At 41.0% G+C, this 17,256-nt stretch overlaps 1 protein-coding gene across 1 annotated transcript in view; it reads left to right on the top strand.

The window, feature by feature from the left end:
• Positions 1–877: 877 nt before the first annotated feature.
• LOC145997244 (DNA-binding protein D-ETS-4-like) overlaps positions 878–17,256 on the top strand; it is a 42,736-nt gene continuing 26,357 nt past the window's right edge. Inside the window, exons 1-2 of the mRNA XM_083134074.1 lie at positions 878–1,081; positions 14,637–15,516. Of these exons, the coding sequence (XP_082990200.1) occupies positions 1,043–1,081; positions 14,637–15,516 (919 nt within the window). The 5' untranslated portion in view covers positions 878–1,042. The remainder of the gene's footprint in view (positions 1,082–14,636; positions 15,517–17,256) is intronic.

The raw sequence follows: 17,256 nt of genomic DNA, 5'->3' as shown, positions 1-17,256 counted from the left end.
GCCGCTGAGAGTGGCGGCAATTGGGGCAGTTGCCCCCACTTTTGCCCCCCGCACTATGCTAAATCTTATATACAAAGGGAAATATATTGTCTTTGCCCCCCCCCCCCTCCGTTTTGCCACATTGCCCTCCCGCGGTTTGGGAACCCATTCACCGCCACTGCGGCCGCTAATATTTGTATAGATCGCTGCCACTACAGGAAAGTAAATGAGATTTCTCTTTCAGGACCAATGGATTGCCTGTTGTACACAATTATAGTGGTATCTCTTTAATGCTCCGAGCGACGACATTATTTTAATACATTACGTAATATAACATTTCATTAGGTTGAAAATAAATTTTGAAAAGAGGTTGCTGAAGATGGTGCGGAAGAAAATTAAAGGGGCGCGCAAGCACCCCTTCGCCCCCTGCGTTCAATACCGTGGTCACCTAAATAAACTCTTCTCATGGTCCTCATCCCTCCCCAATAGCCCCAAGAGATTAGAAACTCATAATAACAACACCTAGCTACGTAAAAGTGACAAGGCTAGTTTTTTTAAAAAAAATACAAAAATAAGCTAACATTGAAATTCGTGAGAAAAAAAAGCAGATTGGGAATGGAAAGAAAACAAGTAAAATCGAACAACGAGAAACATTCTGTGCCTGCCAACACTGCAGAACACCTAGCAACACAAACTTTTTTTCCTCTTTCATGCCCCCTTGCGCCTGTAAAAACTATCTTGATACGCGCGCAACAACTCGGCGCACTTGTGGAGCTGATGTCATGCAGGCTCGGTGGCCAACCACCGCGCTCGAGCTGCGACGACCTACAACGTCGATGCGAGTGTCGCGCCTCGAGTTTTGTGACTGGGTAACTGGCAAAATCTTGTAGTAGTTGGAGTGTGCTAAGAGTGAGAGTATGTGGTTTTTTGGCGCTGGTCGCTAACCCATCTCCCCTTATTTAGGAACAGAAACAGTTTATTATTTTTTTTTTTTAGAAGTAATTGTTGGTGAATATTGGTGCACAATTGTTTTCGACAAGGAACGAGTGATACAAGAATCAACATGCTGTATTACACAAGCGGAGATATTACTAGAGAATCGGTAAGTACTTACGATATTGTATTTATATTTTATGAAATTGTCATTTTGATTTTAAAAAGCTTCAATGAGAGAGAAGGAACATGTTATTGCCCAACCTTGGTTTTTGGTATGGGAGTCGACATTTTACAATCAATCGCTTTTGTTATAAATTTCATTTGGTGTTGAGTTGGTCAACAGTTAGCTGTGCAAAGGCTTGCAGACAGTATAGATTCTTGTTTTAACTGTCACACAAGTGGATGACAATTGTGACAATTATATCTAACGGGTTTTGTACCTACGAGAGCCCAGTTTATGATATACGAGTTTAAGTATACTGCGTAGAAAATTAACTCTAGACTGTTTGTACAGACCTCGAAAAGCGGGTCACCGCCATTTTGTGCCAGTAATGGACGACATCAGCTCTCCAGCGAGAGGTGGAAGATGAAGTGATTTACTTCATCAACAATACACAACTGAATTCTTGTCTAAACATGAGCTCTTGTCAGAAAAATAAGTAATTATTGCATTGAGTGAAGACTGGAAGACAAAATTCCGATGCTTGACCCAATCTGAGCGCTTACGTAGTTTTTCATCTCACTGTTGCAGCCTTGATCACGGCCAACAAAGCAACAGGTGATGCGTAGAGCCGTGGCCCCAAAAGTGTCACAAATGCGTAGGGATTGTTGCGTGCGTGAACATTTGGATTTATTTAACGTCGTATTTCTACATGGAAGTTAACCGTAACGATGTCGGGACGTTTATAGAGACGTGGGTAAAAAAGCACCTGTCGCATCCCGAGTAAAGGTATCGCCCCACAATTCGCGTTGATTTAAAACCACAGATTCGTGGCATTTCAACCCACGAAAACTGACAAACCGAAGGGCAGGCCAGCTGTTATTACTGTTAACTTAGCATTGTAAACAATGACGCCGCTAGAGGGGTTAGGGGTGACGACCGCCCCCCCCCCCCCGCCAAGCTACAAAATCAGGATAAATTTATGCTTTTCACCCACTTGTGCACGGTATTTAGCCCAGGTGCTAAGCGTGGACTACCCCCGAAAATACCCTCCTTCCGCATCGCACCACGTAGGCTATAGACATCAACCCTCACCCGCGAGGTCACACCCAAGCACCCATGATGAGAGGCTGGGTGGGCCGTTGTGCACGAAAGTCAACGAGGAGTTCCCGGTCTGATGTCACCAGCTTTGATGATTGGACCATCGAGTCGCTACGTTTGTAGCGAATTTGAGTCGAGTGCAATTTTTTTGCTTCGAGGTTGGCAGACCTGTGGTTCTTACTAATGTGTGCATCTGTTGTCATGCCGATTAATGTAGCCTCAATTGTTTTGACTCGTTTGTTGTGGTTTCCTTCCGAAAATCATCGAATAATCCAGGAGCGTAAAATCCATCCATCTGCTGAGAAGGACTGTTTGGTGTGGGTTTTGGCAGGTGGAGTGTGATCTTATACCCTGTGATTTCTTCTTATGGGGGTTTGTGTATTTTATTTGCTTTATTTTACTTCGCTTTTTGTGCCACTTTTGGCTAATTTGCGAAGATGGAAATGAGTGATGACATAATGAAATTGATGAATGGACACTCACAAACATCCACGCCCAGGCCGGGATTCGAACCCGGGACCCCTAGCGTCGTAGCACGATGTGCTAACCACTCCGCCACGCGGGCAGGCTGAAATCACAGGTGTACGCCAACAAACCACGAACGCTTTTGGAACTGAAGGCGGAAATCATACGGGTGATTGGAGACATCGGGACAGACAGCTGCGAGAGGGTTATCAATAATTTTGTGGAGCATATAAATGAATGCAGACTAAGTAGGGGTGGACATATGCTTGACATTGTCTTTCATACGTAAATGGGAGATGTTACTGCTTACATATGTGAAATTAACTATTTTCATGATATTTTCCCTATTTTTATTTAATTTTCTAATTCGCCGTCCTATACGGAACACCCTATATTAATGTGCACAGTCTGTATGAATATCTTAGGCAGTGGCGAGTAATAGGTCAGTTACCCCCACTTTTTTTTGCATTATTTGTGGCGAACCGTTCCCCTCAATCCCTCTGCTAATGACGCCTGTAAATCGAATCGATGTCTCCCACACAAAAAAAGTGCCAAACTTATCAAATAAGCGTTGTTGTGTGGTATGTAGAGTTAGTTATATTAAATGTCACTCCCTCCCCCTGAAAATATTTTCACCTTCTCTGCTAATTTTTCTGTCGCTATCATCGCTCCCAGCTAAAAGAAAATTCTAATTCTAATGAATAAAAGGTCTACAAGCACCGTAGAGTATATAATGTTTCCAAATTCTGAAATTTTTTTTTTATTAAATTTTCTCTCTGGTAGAAAGATACAGGGACCATAGTACAGAAATGTGTGTGCAGTGTTTTCTGTAGGAATTCGTGGTAGTTGTACAACTTCACACATTACAAAGTGGCATTACCTTTAGTTGACTGAACCTTGTTTCATATTCTGCAAGGAAACTCAACTGAAGCCTCCCGAATGATGGTGTATGTTAAGTCATTATGTGAGATCCTAATATCCTCTCTCGCCGTAACAACGAAATACATTAATTATTACCTGAAATTGCTTATAAAATGGCATGCTAAACACTCTTTGCATGAGAAAAAATGCAAATGTAGTTACTTTTCTGCCGAAAATTTTGCAAGAGGGTCAAAATCAAACATGTTTATATGTTTTAGAGGGTGGTAGAACATAGAGATGAAAGAAACGGTAGAGAGTGAGAAAAAGAATGAAAATGAGAGAGAGAGAGAGAGAGAGAGAGAGAGAAAGAAAGTGAAGTGAAACAAATGAGAGACTGATAAAGAGAGATAAATATGTAGGGTGTGCACAGTTATTTATCCACTCAACCCATCCCCACCCCCAAAATTTCCTCAACACCCTATACATTTTCCACAGTCCCAGTTTGGTAATTTTGGTTCCAAATATACCCTTACGCCTCCTAAACACGAACTTGCACCCTCCAAATGAAACATTTATAGGTGCACATACACGCACTACGGGGGGAAGATAACAAGTGAATTACAGAAGCGAGGCAAATGCATAGAGAGATGGAACAGAAATAATGAGGCAGAGGAAGAAGTCGAAAGGTGAGAGAGGAAGATAGAGAGTAACATAGAAGACAGATGAGCAGAAAGATAAAAGGAAGCGAAATAGCAGAAGATCGATAGATTGAAAGAATAAAGAAGAAGCAGACAGAAGAACATAATAGGAAAGACATGGAAAAATAAACAATTCTGAATGAAGGTGTGCTAAAACTGTGAAAAGATGATCAAAAGCTAGAAAGAAGGTACACCGAGAGGAGGAGAATAAGGGAAGAAATAAATACGAGGAAAGGAAGAAGAAAAAGTAGGTAATAATTCCTTATTCCATAGGGGGTCCTGCGGCCCCCCGAGCCTATGTGATTTTTTGGGGGGTTTCAAATTTCACAATGTTTGGCACACTGCGAGGTCGTGTGTAAGTATAATGTTTCTGACTACATTCTGGTAAAAGTAAACAGTATAGTCAAAATTGGTATAATAATATATCTTAACAATTGTCCAGCACATTGCTTTATTTTTTTATTGAAGGCTAAGTCAACCCCCCCCCCTTAAATCATGACTACGCCCCTGCTCCACTATCTCCGCCTCCTCTGATTTTTCTAACACCTTCGCTGCCTGCAGGAATATTCAGAATATGAGGAGAGAAATGCTACATGTTTTTTTCTCCTTAGTTCCCGTTACCAGAACTTCTTGACTTCACATTGATACAGTTTCCTCAAAGGAGTGGGTGCTTTCCAACCAAGTTTTTCATACTAAAAATTACAACAAAAAAAGTGCACGACGAGGCAGATAAAAACTGAGAATGCTCAAGAAACAAAAACATTACCTAGTCTGATAAGTGTGTTGATTCCCACCATTTTTATGAATCTCGAAGTCAAAAGTGGGTTGCTGTGAGTATGCTCGTCAGCTCTTGAGAATGAGGTGAAATTTATGCAGCCATAAAAATTTGTGAAATTATACTCAGCCCCTTCCCTGTGATGAGACTTGATGAGACTTCTGCGTGGGTTCAAAGCTTTGATTTAGGTAAAGACTTGGCAATATCGAGCAAAAACTACAGTTTACTTTAACATGTACATTTCTTTTTGTGCAACAATGTGTAATATGTCAGTTCTTGCGTTGTGTTCATTAAAAAAAATGACCTCCTTATTAACTGGAATCAAACTGGTTAAAATATTAACAATAAACACATAGGGACAAGTCGCAGAACACAAACATTTGAATGTATTCCGAAATTGCACACTCCAAAATTTGATTACAACAATAGTTTATTGAGACAAGCAAAGTATGATTCTTCCAGAATCTCCTATCTCTTATCTAGAAGCAATAGGAGGCCAAATTATATGTATTATATTTAATTTATTTTTATATGTAATTCGAAATTATATATATATCTATTGTGAGATTCTTTCAGACTAGATTACAAGATCACAGACTATTTCCTGACCTTCATAAACGTGATTTATGATGTAACTGTACAGTGGGATCCATGAGTATTTTCGTGCAAATTGTCCATCACTATTTTTATTAATTTTTCTCTTACATCCTATGCGTTTTTAAGCGTTGGATTTTCATGCATGCTGGTGCAGAAATTCTCAACAACTTGTTTTGAGTTTTCTTTTGATTCTTGAAGCTCTTAATTGGGTCAAATAAAGTGCACGAACATGGTGATGGACAATTTGCACGCTAATACTCATGGATCCCACTGTACACTTCTTGAATTTTTGTAGGAAGTTTAAGCATGAAAGTCTAAATGTAAGGTATATCATGGTTATACGTGGCCAATCAGATAATACTAGAGCCTGTGTTAAGTTGATATGAGTAGAGAGGGATGCATAAGAATCTTCAAGCAAATTGTCCATTGCCATGCTTCTTCACTTTGTTTTATTCAGTTCGAGTTCCAAGAACTGAAACAAAAAACATCAATAAAAACAGTTGACCATCTGCACTAGCGTCAGTACAATTCCATGCCTTAAAAACATGTAAGGTGTAAAGGAGGCATGAATGACAATAGTAATAGACAATTTGCCTGGATATACTTACGCATTCCATTATATATTAAAGATTAGAATATATAGGATTGGTGGGTGAATCCTAATCTGCATATCAATCCCGCGCTGCTTTATACATTTTGCCTAAAACAACAAACATACACCTGCTCCGTGGAATTCTGCGAGTTGAATTATAGCAAGGCAAATGCCGAAACCTTTCGGGGCAGGTGGATCAAATACTCCCGTACTTTTCCATTACACATTACGGATCTTTTTCCCTGTAATATTTCAGCCCGTGAACCATGTTTGCGAACGGCAACATACTCTGCTTTGACTTCGCTCAACATTAATCATAAACCGGTTTTCACTGGACAACAGTGACCTTACAGTATCTTCTTGAATAACTTCTCGCTTATTGTACCAGACTTTTCCGTGAACCTTTTACAATGTCAAGATCGCATTTACTATTCTCATTGTTCATTTCTAATCTCCTACCAAAGTCTACCAGATTTTTCTCTTGTCCACCTTGATGCACGCTTCCAACTAGGTTGCTGTTCATGAAAAAAACACCTTTCACCCAGCACGTATCTTGCACGCGGCACCTAAAAAAGCTCCACCTTCACCCTTGATCCTCACTAACAGCTCGGTTTCCTTAGTAATGGGTGACAAGTGGATAAATCATTCCACCCAAAGGGGTCACAGGCTACTCTAGCCGCCGAAATCTACATGGAAATTCAATTGTGAAGAGGCTGCTGTTACTCTCGCTATAAATGTGGCTCTCTTTAATACAAACTGGTCGTAAGTTTTAGTTTATTCACCTATGGAAGTTGGGGTGCCAGCACAAAACAATTGTGAATTCGATTTCTTTCATTTCATGAGGTGATAGTTGCACTTGACATCATCGAATACCATGCCTCCTGGTGGCTTCTCTCATTCGTCCAATCAAGTGAAGTTTCTGCTCAGTTTTGATTCTGCTTGATTGTTGCAGGTTTCAGGGGTATTATTGAAGTTTTATTCAGGCATAGGTAATGGCAATGATAATTTTTATCAAGAATTCACATTCGTTAACGTTTAGGATTGAGATTTGAATTGAAGAGCAGAGAAGAGAATATTTATTGGCAAAGAACTGAGAAGTGAACGGTATAATTTATTTACTTCAAGTTTCAAATACAATATTGTATGGTCAATGGCGGCGATAAGTGCGGGCAGTTGCCCCGCACTGTGACCTCTTAATGCTAAACCTTGCCTACCAGAGAAAGGAAACTGTTCTTGTCAATGAAATGCAGATTTGTGCGACCTGTCATACCGCAACGGTGTGAAACGTTGTTGATTGGTTCGTTCCTGAAATGTGTCGCGTTGTTACTTCTGTGTGAAATCTACCTTGTGTACCTTCATGCACGAGACATGGTATATTCTTTGCATTGGATTTCAGACATAGTAGATGCTAGCAGTCAATGGCATGCTCAAAGGGGGGGGGGGGGGCATAACCCCTCCTTTGGCCCAGTATTTCTTCAAATAAACAAAGTCAAAGGACGAAAAATATGGCAAAATTGGGCTGACTACTATGAAATATATACATAACCTTCCCCTGTCAAATATCCTGGGCACGCTACACCCAGACAAATCCCAGTTGAAATGAAAAAAATTCTTCCGTTTCTTTGTTGCTATTTTTTTTCGTGACAACAGGAAAAGTTGGACCAAGTCTTGCATTGACCACGAAACGTCGTTGTCTAAAGTACCCGAGAACTCTGGTCGAAAAACCTTTCTCTTGACCTACATTCCGTTTCCAGGTAATGGACTGGTCCCCGCTGACCTTGTGACGTCAATGCCCAACAGGGGAGGATCGGGCTAATAGCAGGGAAGCGGTTTGCAGGTGGAAGGGGTGGATCATTATCTTTATCCCCGTAGCACAAAAGTGAAAGGCCCTGTGTTTCCCTGGCATTTCCTCACAAAACATGTGCTTACCCCCTTGTCATGGAAGGGTGATCTGAAGGTTGGGAAAACCCTTCTGTGACGCACATTGTTACAACATTCGGTCCAGGAAACTGAGAGATGTAAAACGAAGATACTCTGCACTGTGAGAACGAACTAGTGACACATAAACATAGTAAAAGTTATACAACTAGTGAAATAAAAGCGACCAAGCGTCGCAAACGTGGGAAGATGACAAATTTAATACACAACGAGCCTCGAAAAAGAATACACAGGGAGATATAAAGATAAACAATACAATTGTTTTCATAAATAAAAGTAAAAGAGCTACTGCACGCATATTTTTGCATAAAAATATATTTTCCTTTTTTAAAATGAAAATTCATGTCATATCCACGTTGTTAATGTATTCAAACTAGTGGTGTTTTGTAGCGCATATTTTAGCACTGGATGCACAATAAATCGTTTTTACCATTTCGCCTAGAATAGAACGCAGTCTTATTATGCAAAGAAATTATTACAAATACCCAGACAAAAGCTTTTAGAATCCACAGAAAGTTTCTCCGAAATGGGTCAGGAGGATGTAGATTGCAAACGCTTTTCTTCAAAACGTGTTACATTCGAGACGAAATTGTCTCAGAACACACCAAAAGGCCGAGACCAACATTAACATGCTCTATGATTGCCCGTTCGCACCATCCGTTTGGTGGCGCTAGTGTTTAGCCAAGTACTTTTCCAGGAATAAGCTACATATCCTATTAATCTGCAATATGATAAATCATCACGTAGCATGTTTCATTTTTTTTTATTATATACATAATCACTCTTGATACGAATGATTTAGATATAATGTGTCGGTAAATCTAACATGAACGCTATAGAAATTTTATTTCGGGTTGACCTCAGCCATAATGGCGGATACCGGCAGCTATTTTACCGGTCTTGTTCAAACTAGCAAGATTGTTGCCAAGAGCAATTTCTCGAGGAGTTTGCACTTGTTTCAAGTCGAAAACACGTTTTGTTACGTTTTTGATCGTGGGCTCAATTATCAACAAGAAAGACTCTAGACATCGCTTTTAAGCAAAGAGGTTCCATCCAGATCCCCCAAGTCGCCCCATGTCATTCCACAGTTGCCAGTGCCTGGTATAAAACTTGCTTGTAAAGCATGATTCAAGATGCCACCTCTACGTTAAGCCTCGACAAAAACAAAACTTCGTCGCACTTCAAACATACATTTTCGATGTATGCAAATGAGCAGCAAAATGAGAATTGATTCCAATCCTGATACTTTATGCCTGTGCTTTGAACTCATAATCATGGTCTCGGTTAGCAAAATGGACACTAGTTTTTTTCACGTTGGTGGTTAGTTAACGAATTGCTGAGAATCAATTCTAAGTCTTACCTCATGAAATCTAAAAGAGTCACTACAGGCATACTTTACTTGTCAACAGTGAAGCTAGTTTTGTTAGTCCCGGAAACAAAAACTTGCACCAGCCTTGAACTCTGCGGGATCAGGTCTTCACAAGTGCCGACATGGAGGGGAGAAAGGAAGGGACGGACTGCTGGATGAGAAATCGTCTTTTGTCGTTGGCGACCTTTCTTTCTTTCTCGCTGGATGTAGAAAGTGCACTGGCAAAGATGGAACAGGTGGGTGTATCCAGGCAAGAAAAACTTCTGTGGTGGAGTCGAATTTTTTTTATTTGCAATCTCGAACCGGTTTTTGCAAAGGGTTGTCGACCTCTGTAGCTACCAAAGTTACTCTCACCTCACCCGCGTTGCGACAGGTCTCCCGATTGGACTACAAGCTGACGGCGATCTAGAGAGCACCAAGCATTGGACAGGAATGCTCTCTGGACGATCGAGTAGAGGCAGTGTTGCCACACCCTTCACACAATTGTACCCTTGAGCATGTAAAACTATTTCGTGTTTTGAACTTTGCAGCGGTTTAGGGGTAGGATTGGAAGATTTATTAGCCAATGACGCATGAAAGTCCCCTCCGAAAGACTTACAAAGTACAAAAATTAAATAATGAAATACGTATACTTGTTTCGCCTTTGTTGTATAATCGAGGTTTATTTACTTTCACCTAACTTACTGGAAGCAAGGGTTAGATTGGGGTCATATGGCTTTGACAGTACCATAGAAGATTTATGGGAGAAAGATCTTATCTACAACCCCCCTCCCACAAACATACATATAAATTATACGATATACATATTTATAATGTTATTAATAGTAAAAATAGATTACTAAATTAAAAATATACAATTATTATTGAATTTGTTACTTTTAAATATATTGATATTATAATATAGCAAACTATACTACTTTTCCGGATTCTCTGGAGTAGCGACGCGCAGAGGGGAAAGCTTGTGGGCGGGGCCAGACTAGGTGGGGAAGGGTGAGGGATGAAAGCAACGAAGTGCTGCGCAGTATAACGGCCGTAAAGCAAAACGCTTTCTGCTGCCAATTTCTTCTTTTATTCTTAACAATGGCCAGTGTATTGCTTTACACAAATAACAAATAATATTGCACGTTTATTTGTCTTTTGATGCTACGAAGAACAGAAAAGAACTAAAACAAATTTAAACATACATTTTCAAAAAAACATGCAAATAACCACAAACTATGAAACATCATGTATCAAAATGTGTTTTAAACAAGTCTGAAAAACATGTTTAAAACAATGTTTTAAACGTTTTAAAAATTTGTAAAAAAAACAAAGCCATGTTGGTTGGTTGAATTGGTGTTTTAAGTCCACTTTATGCACAGTAAAGTTAATCGGGACTGGACCTACAGTTTAAAGTAGGATCCGAACCATTATGAGCCTCCACCGGGTATCGTACCCGGGACACCTTGATTGTAAGGCGACGACGATACCACTGCGCCATCGGGAAGGCCCTAACAAAGCCATGTGTTTTAAACTTTTCAAACAAGTTGTTCTCGAACATATTCAACACTATGCGGCGCTCTCCTGAATGCAGAGTTCCCCTAGACTTGCGAGCTGACATGTTTACTACGGAACTACTGGACCGCGAATGAGCAATCGAGTCGCCCCCTCCCGTGGATGCCCCTCCCCTCCGCGCGTTCATTGGACTAGGCGCACAACCTTCAACATGCGCCCAGAACGCGTTCTCGTTCTCTTACTCCAGAGAATCCGGGAAAGGAATATACGTCTTTTACTAACTGGTTAAAGATGTTAATAAATTATGAAATAGTTGAAGTGGTTTTATTATGTGTAAGTTTTATTTTAAGCTTTTGCTTTGTTAATATAAATCAATTAGATTTCACAGTTATTATTGTTTTGCAGTCTTGTTTTACTTTTATTGTGCGGGTTGATGTAAATTTATTAATGATCTCTTGAGAGAGAAAGCATTCAATACTCACAACTACACTAATTTGTGTATGTATTCGATATTATTCTTAGTACAGTATATTTGAAATTAAAAGTAATTGTTTATCTTTTGTTTGTTGTAACAAAAACTCTCCCTCCCCGAAAATGTTTGGTGGGGGGGATTTTTGAGGCCTTCCCCCCAGGATTTCGCACCATGCTACTACTTATAAAAGTAGCTATGCATTAAATATTAACCAGAAAATTTACATTTCATCAACTGGATCTTAATATATTTGTATAGGACTAATAACAATACAACATTACTTAAATTATATATTATGAATAAAAAAATATATTAATTTAAACATTACATTATTAATACATTATATCGGACCCCCCTTCCCAGAAATTATTTTCCACAAAAATGCATAGATATGTACCCAACATTAGCAAATGTAGATTAATCTTGACGTTACCTAAACCCTCCGTTATATACGAATCAAATTGCAACTTATCTTTGATATTTCATGTATAATGAAAGGATCGCATTCTTTGGCATGTACAGTCACAGGTAATAAAATGTGGACACTTAAATCCTGAAATATTCGCTTCCCTGCAAGGCGTTATGTGTGTCATAAGTGGATTTTAAATTTTCGCGTTTAACAGTGCCTGAGTTACTGATTTCTCAAAAGAATCGAACACAGGATTCTTGCTTCGTTACTAAAATCACTATCACGAAGTACTTATTCGCTGCCATTGAACAAAATGCTCAGGCGACGAAAAAATTATGTGACAAGAACATAAATTTAAACTTACCGAAAGAACCAAATGATTGAGAATTTATCAGTAAATAGCGATATTTTGCCATTATTCATCCTCATCCGTCGCGATTTACCGAATTATAAAGTAACAACAACAAAAAATGACGTGAGAAAGATCTTAGTTGTTCTGGCATCACTGAAGAAAGAGGCGGGGAGGTCCGTTTGCAAGGAAAGAGATGGAAGATCGCATGATTCCCAAAGGGCGTGGCCAAAACTTGACTTTGGCCTATTCTGATTGGTTGGTCATGCTTGTCATCGGAGAGGGCACCATTTCGCAGAGATAAATGACTCTCCTTTTGATCTTTTCGCAAGTGTTTAAAAGTTTGCCGTTCAGCAGGATTGCCAGTAGTATAGTAATTGAACCATATCTTCAAACAATATATCCTACCCCGAATTCGTTACTTGTATATGTTCAAAAGTCTTTGTGGTTGTATTTTGGAGTTAACCGGTATCCATTGATATGGACCCATACCATGGAGAACACAAATAGGGTTTGCGCAATAGGTTACTTCCGTCCAATAGGTTTCCTGCAGCATCCGAACCCCCAGATCGTTTATCTGTATTGGTCCCCTTGTATCGAGTCAGAAACGTTTTCTCAACCCCCTCAGCTGGTTACGTGGTTCTTCCTCATACACAAACAAAATCTTCGAATATACATCATGCTTGTTTGTTTTATTTTACTTCGCTTTTATGCCACTTTAGGCTAATCGCGAAGATGGGAATAAGTGATTATATGATGAAATTCATGGACACTCGCAAAGAACGCAAGAGCTCAGGCCAGGATTCGAACCCCTGACCACTCCACCATGAAGGTCCGCGCAGCGAAAATGGCGTCATAACACCAGCGTCCAAAGCTCTATAAATATGTGATGTGCTCAAATATTTAACCCTTTTGGGTGATGCCCTCCCCCTCCCCCTCAATCAACACACGCTGGTTGTTACCGAAGCTTCAACTCTGCCTCGGTGATCCAGCGCTGTTAGTGATCCACTGAGAATACGACGTCAGTTTTATTACACAAACAGTGCAACGTGGAGCTTTGCAGCGCCTAAATGCTAAAGTTCAGCGTACCCAAAGACGACCATTTTGTCACGTGCATCCCCCACCCCCAAACGTTCCTGTTCTTGCTTGAATGCTCTGTAATCCAACCCGCACACAACTCTTGGTGGAGCAGTGTTTATTTGGATTTTCCAGACGATTCAGTCGCGCCCTCGTTTGTATCCGGGTATTAAATTCCCGAAGTCCTTAGGTGATCGACAAGCCTGTACAGGGAACAGTGCCCCACAAACAGCCCTCACTCGCCTCCTAACACCCTGACAACACATCCAGGCTTGTACATTGGGGAAGGTCGCTTGGGTCATATTCTTAGAATGAATACCAATTATATTGAACATTGTTGGATTTCTGTTAGCGTGGGTGCAGACATAGTGGTGGACAGTTGACTGTTGACCTTCTGTGGCGACACGGAGGTATCCGTCATACCAGATTAAATAAACTAAAACTACGTTTGGGATTCGCGCCGAGTTTCTGCCGGGAATCGAAACATGAATGGTGAAAATAGTTTTAGTAGCAACAGTGCTAGGTGAAATTTCTTTTTACAGGAACTCCTGGCGTCAGAATGATTTCGGATAGTAGTTGGTAATTGTTGAGTTGAGTTGGTGTTTCAAGTCCACTTTATGCACAGTAAGGCTAATCGAGACTGAACCTACAGTTTGAAGTGGGATCCTAACCACTACGAGCCTCCACCGGGTATCGAACCCGGGACCCCTTCATTACAAGGCGACGACGCTACCACTCCGCCACCAGGGAGGCCCTACACCTTTGGTAGTCATGGGTTTTCCGACTTCTGTATAGTCGTTTATCCATCGCAATTGAGATTTTTGTGCCGTATGGAATACGAGTGTGTTGATTGATTCAGTTCTCAAGTTATTGTTATATACCTTGTCTGCAAGACACTTCAGCTCCTGATTCTATACCTAGGTATAGTCATGGTCAGAAGTAGATGTAGTTGAACAGAAATAGAAGGACCATCCTCGATTTGGTTTGATTTTTGTTATTTACCATTGCTTTTCTGCCACTAATCGCGACGATGAGATTCATGAAGGAACACTCGCAAAGAACAGCTATGCCAAGGCCAGGATTCGAACCCTGGACCCTTGGCGTCGTAGCGCGCCGTCATGGTCCCTAAGTGCACTCGCATCAAATCAGTGACACTTTGCAACCCTAGAAGTAACAACATCTGTTCCCGAACAAAAACTGACTGCAGCACGCTGCACCCAGTGTGTGAACCAGGATGTTGCTTACGATTATTTTGCGAAGTCAATGTTTTTTAGCAACCAGTACTTGGATTTGACTACATTTTTGCATGTGCATTCGTGCAGGACATATGTTTAATCTTGTTCTTTTTCCTTCTTTCCCAACAGATGCCGCAGACAGTCCCTTCTGCAGGATTCAGCCCACAGACAGATTACAGTTCCTTCGCGGATAGTTTCGACTTGTCATTGTTGCCAGACAGTGAGGTTCCGTCACCATCAAATGCGCAGATGGCGCTGTACGAGACAAGCTCGCCGCCCATGTTCCATCCGTCGCCGCCTCACGAAGGACCGTACTACGACCTTAAAGCGACAGTCGGCCAGAACTCGCCATCCCCATACGCAAAGTCACCCTCTGTCGCCTCGCCATACCCAGCCCTGAGCATCACACCCCCGACTCCCATCAAGGAAGAGCACGGGTTGGTCAGCAGGCAGTGTCTGGGCTACCAAACCCCATCACCTTCCAGCATGTCGGTCTCGTCGCCAGGTTCAGCATACCAATGCCCCTCCCCACACTTCCAAGTGAAGCAGGAGCAATACGAGAAGACAGTCAATTTGCACGAGATACTTCAGGAGTCGAGATACCTGCAGGAGACCATCAAGAGGGAAGGCTGCAACACGAGCACGAGCACAGAACACAACCCACTGGTCTGCGGCACGACCACTATGCCGACGATACAACACCAGAGCAACCAGCAAACGTCACAGGCTGACAGAAAGCCAGCGGGTGCCAAGTCGAAGGATCATCAGCTTTTGAGAGAAGTCCTGAGCGACACTAGTTTCAGAGAGAAGTACAACTTGAAGCCCATCAACTTTGACATCACAACGGGTTTCCTGACGCCGTTGATAAAAGACGAGGAGACTGACCAGGACGCCCTGAGCTCTTGTCAAGAGCTTACGAGGGAAAAGATAGAGCCTGTGCTCTCATTAGCCATCGAACAGATGAGGAAGGAAGTGGACAGCACATGCAACGTTCTAGGAATCTCACCTGGTGAGTACTATCCTTTTTCTTAATCTGCATGCTTGTGTTCGGCGACTAAGGTAGGTTGAGTCTAGAACTTGCCCGTACCCTTGTTACAGTTCGAAACTAGGTGAAATTTTAAAAGTTCTTGCACATAAATGACCAAATTAGCACAGCCACCACATCAACTTCAGCATGAGGTGAGAGCAATTTCGCCGTAGCAACAGGCTGACCCATGTTTCAACACGTTCTTGATTAGTTGAGCAGAAGAAAACGGGATCATTTCATTGTGCAAAGCTCAGCAAATTTGCGTTAAATACACATATGATCTGGACTCGACTACACTGGCGTGAAATGAAATAGACCCACCTCACACTTTTAACATAAAATGTTTTTCAGGAAAAAATAGACGCTTCCATTTGGATAGGCAAATGCAGAGTTCACTAGCGCCTCCAAACGATTGGAAGAAAAAGTAAGAACAAGTAAACATTTTATGTCAAAAGTGTGAGGTGGGTCAATTTTTTTGCACGCAAGTGTATTTATGAGTTACGTGTATAGTTTCATTTTATTTGTTCCCCCCGTTGAAAATTACTGTATACAATTCAAATATTCGATTGCCATGAATATGAGTATATTCCCATGAAATTTGCAGAAGACAACTTGTTAATGACTTCATAAATTACACAGAAACAACTTCGAATGAAACACATTTCATACAGTATTTTTTTTCTTTTCCTCCTTCCTTGATACCAGATCGATAAGATCACTGCTTGGTGATTACAAGTCCATAGAGATTCAAGGTCAACTTTGCTGCCATTTGTCGGCAGAAATGCCATTCAAATGGCACATCGTTTATTGCTCTTGTGAAATTCTACAATTTTCAGAAAATCGGAATAACATGTCAGTGAAACTGATTAAGTCAAGATGCGTTATGTGATTGCTTCCCTTGGTATTGGTGATCAGTCCGTATCTTTCGTCCAAAGCCGCCTGTCACGCAAAAAAGGGAATTCTTTATCTATGGGAGGTTGGGGGGAAATATAGTATTTTTCTTTCTTTCTTTGCAGATGTTCTACTTGGAAAAAGCCAAGGTTGTTGTTGGTAATTATCTTGAAAGTTGCCAGACCGTGCACATCTGCGTACCTGGTGGAAAAACATTAAAATTTCGTTGAGGTTCCAGTCACATAGACTGCCGTAAACTGGTTATCAGTGTTGCCACTGAAACTGAAAAATGTTAGGCCTTTTTTGTTTATATTTTGGGCAAGTTTTCGTGCTCTTTGTTTGACGTAGGTTTCAATCAAAATTGATAGAAACTCTTAATATCTTCAATCTTAATCTGTTCTAAAATACTAACTACAAATATTTATCTACGGCAAGTTCACAATTCGAAAGTAACAATATCCATCGCCAGTCAAATTTGTCGTCAACTGTAAACTGCAGTGGCGGCGATTGGGCCCCAGAAATGAATGGAGCAAGGTTCCAAAATTAGGGGGCCAAAGACACTATAGCTAGGTATTTCCCTTTGTAGATAAGATTTAGCATAGAGCGGCGGCAAAAGTGGCGAATATTGGGCGGGGGGCAACTGCCTCCCTAATCGCCGCCACTGCCTAAACGGTGTTATTTACTTTCTACCGATGCAAGTTTTGAACCAATTGAACTCACCAGATGGCATCAGTGCTAACATTGCCAGTAACATCTTCAGTGCCCCATCTGATTGATCGATCTGTGATATTTGAGATATTCAACGATGTTTAAAAGATTTATGCAAATAAT

The sequence above is a fragment of the Lepisma saccharinum genome, chromosome 13 (assembly GCF_977018435.1).
Source record: "Lepisma saccharinum chromosome 13, izLepSacc3.1, whole genome shotgun sequence".
Classification (NCBI taxonomy): Eukaryota; Metazoa; Arthropoda; class Insecta; order Zygentoma; family Lepismatidae; genus Lepisma; species Lepisma saccharinum.
This window is presented reverse-complemented; position numbering and strand designations above follow the sequence as displayed.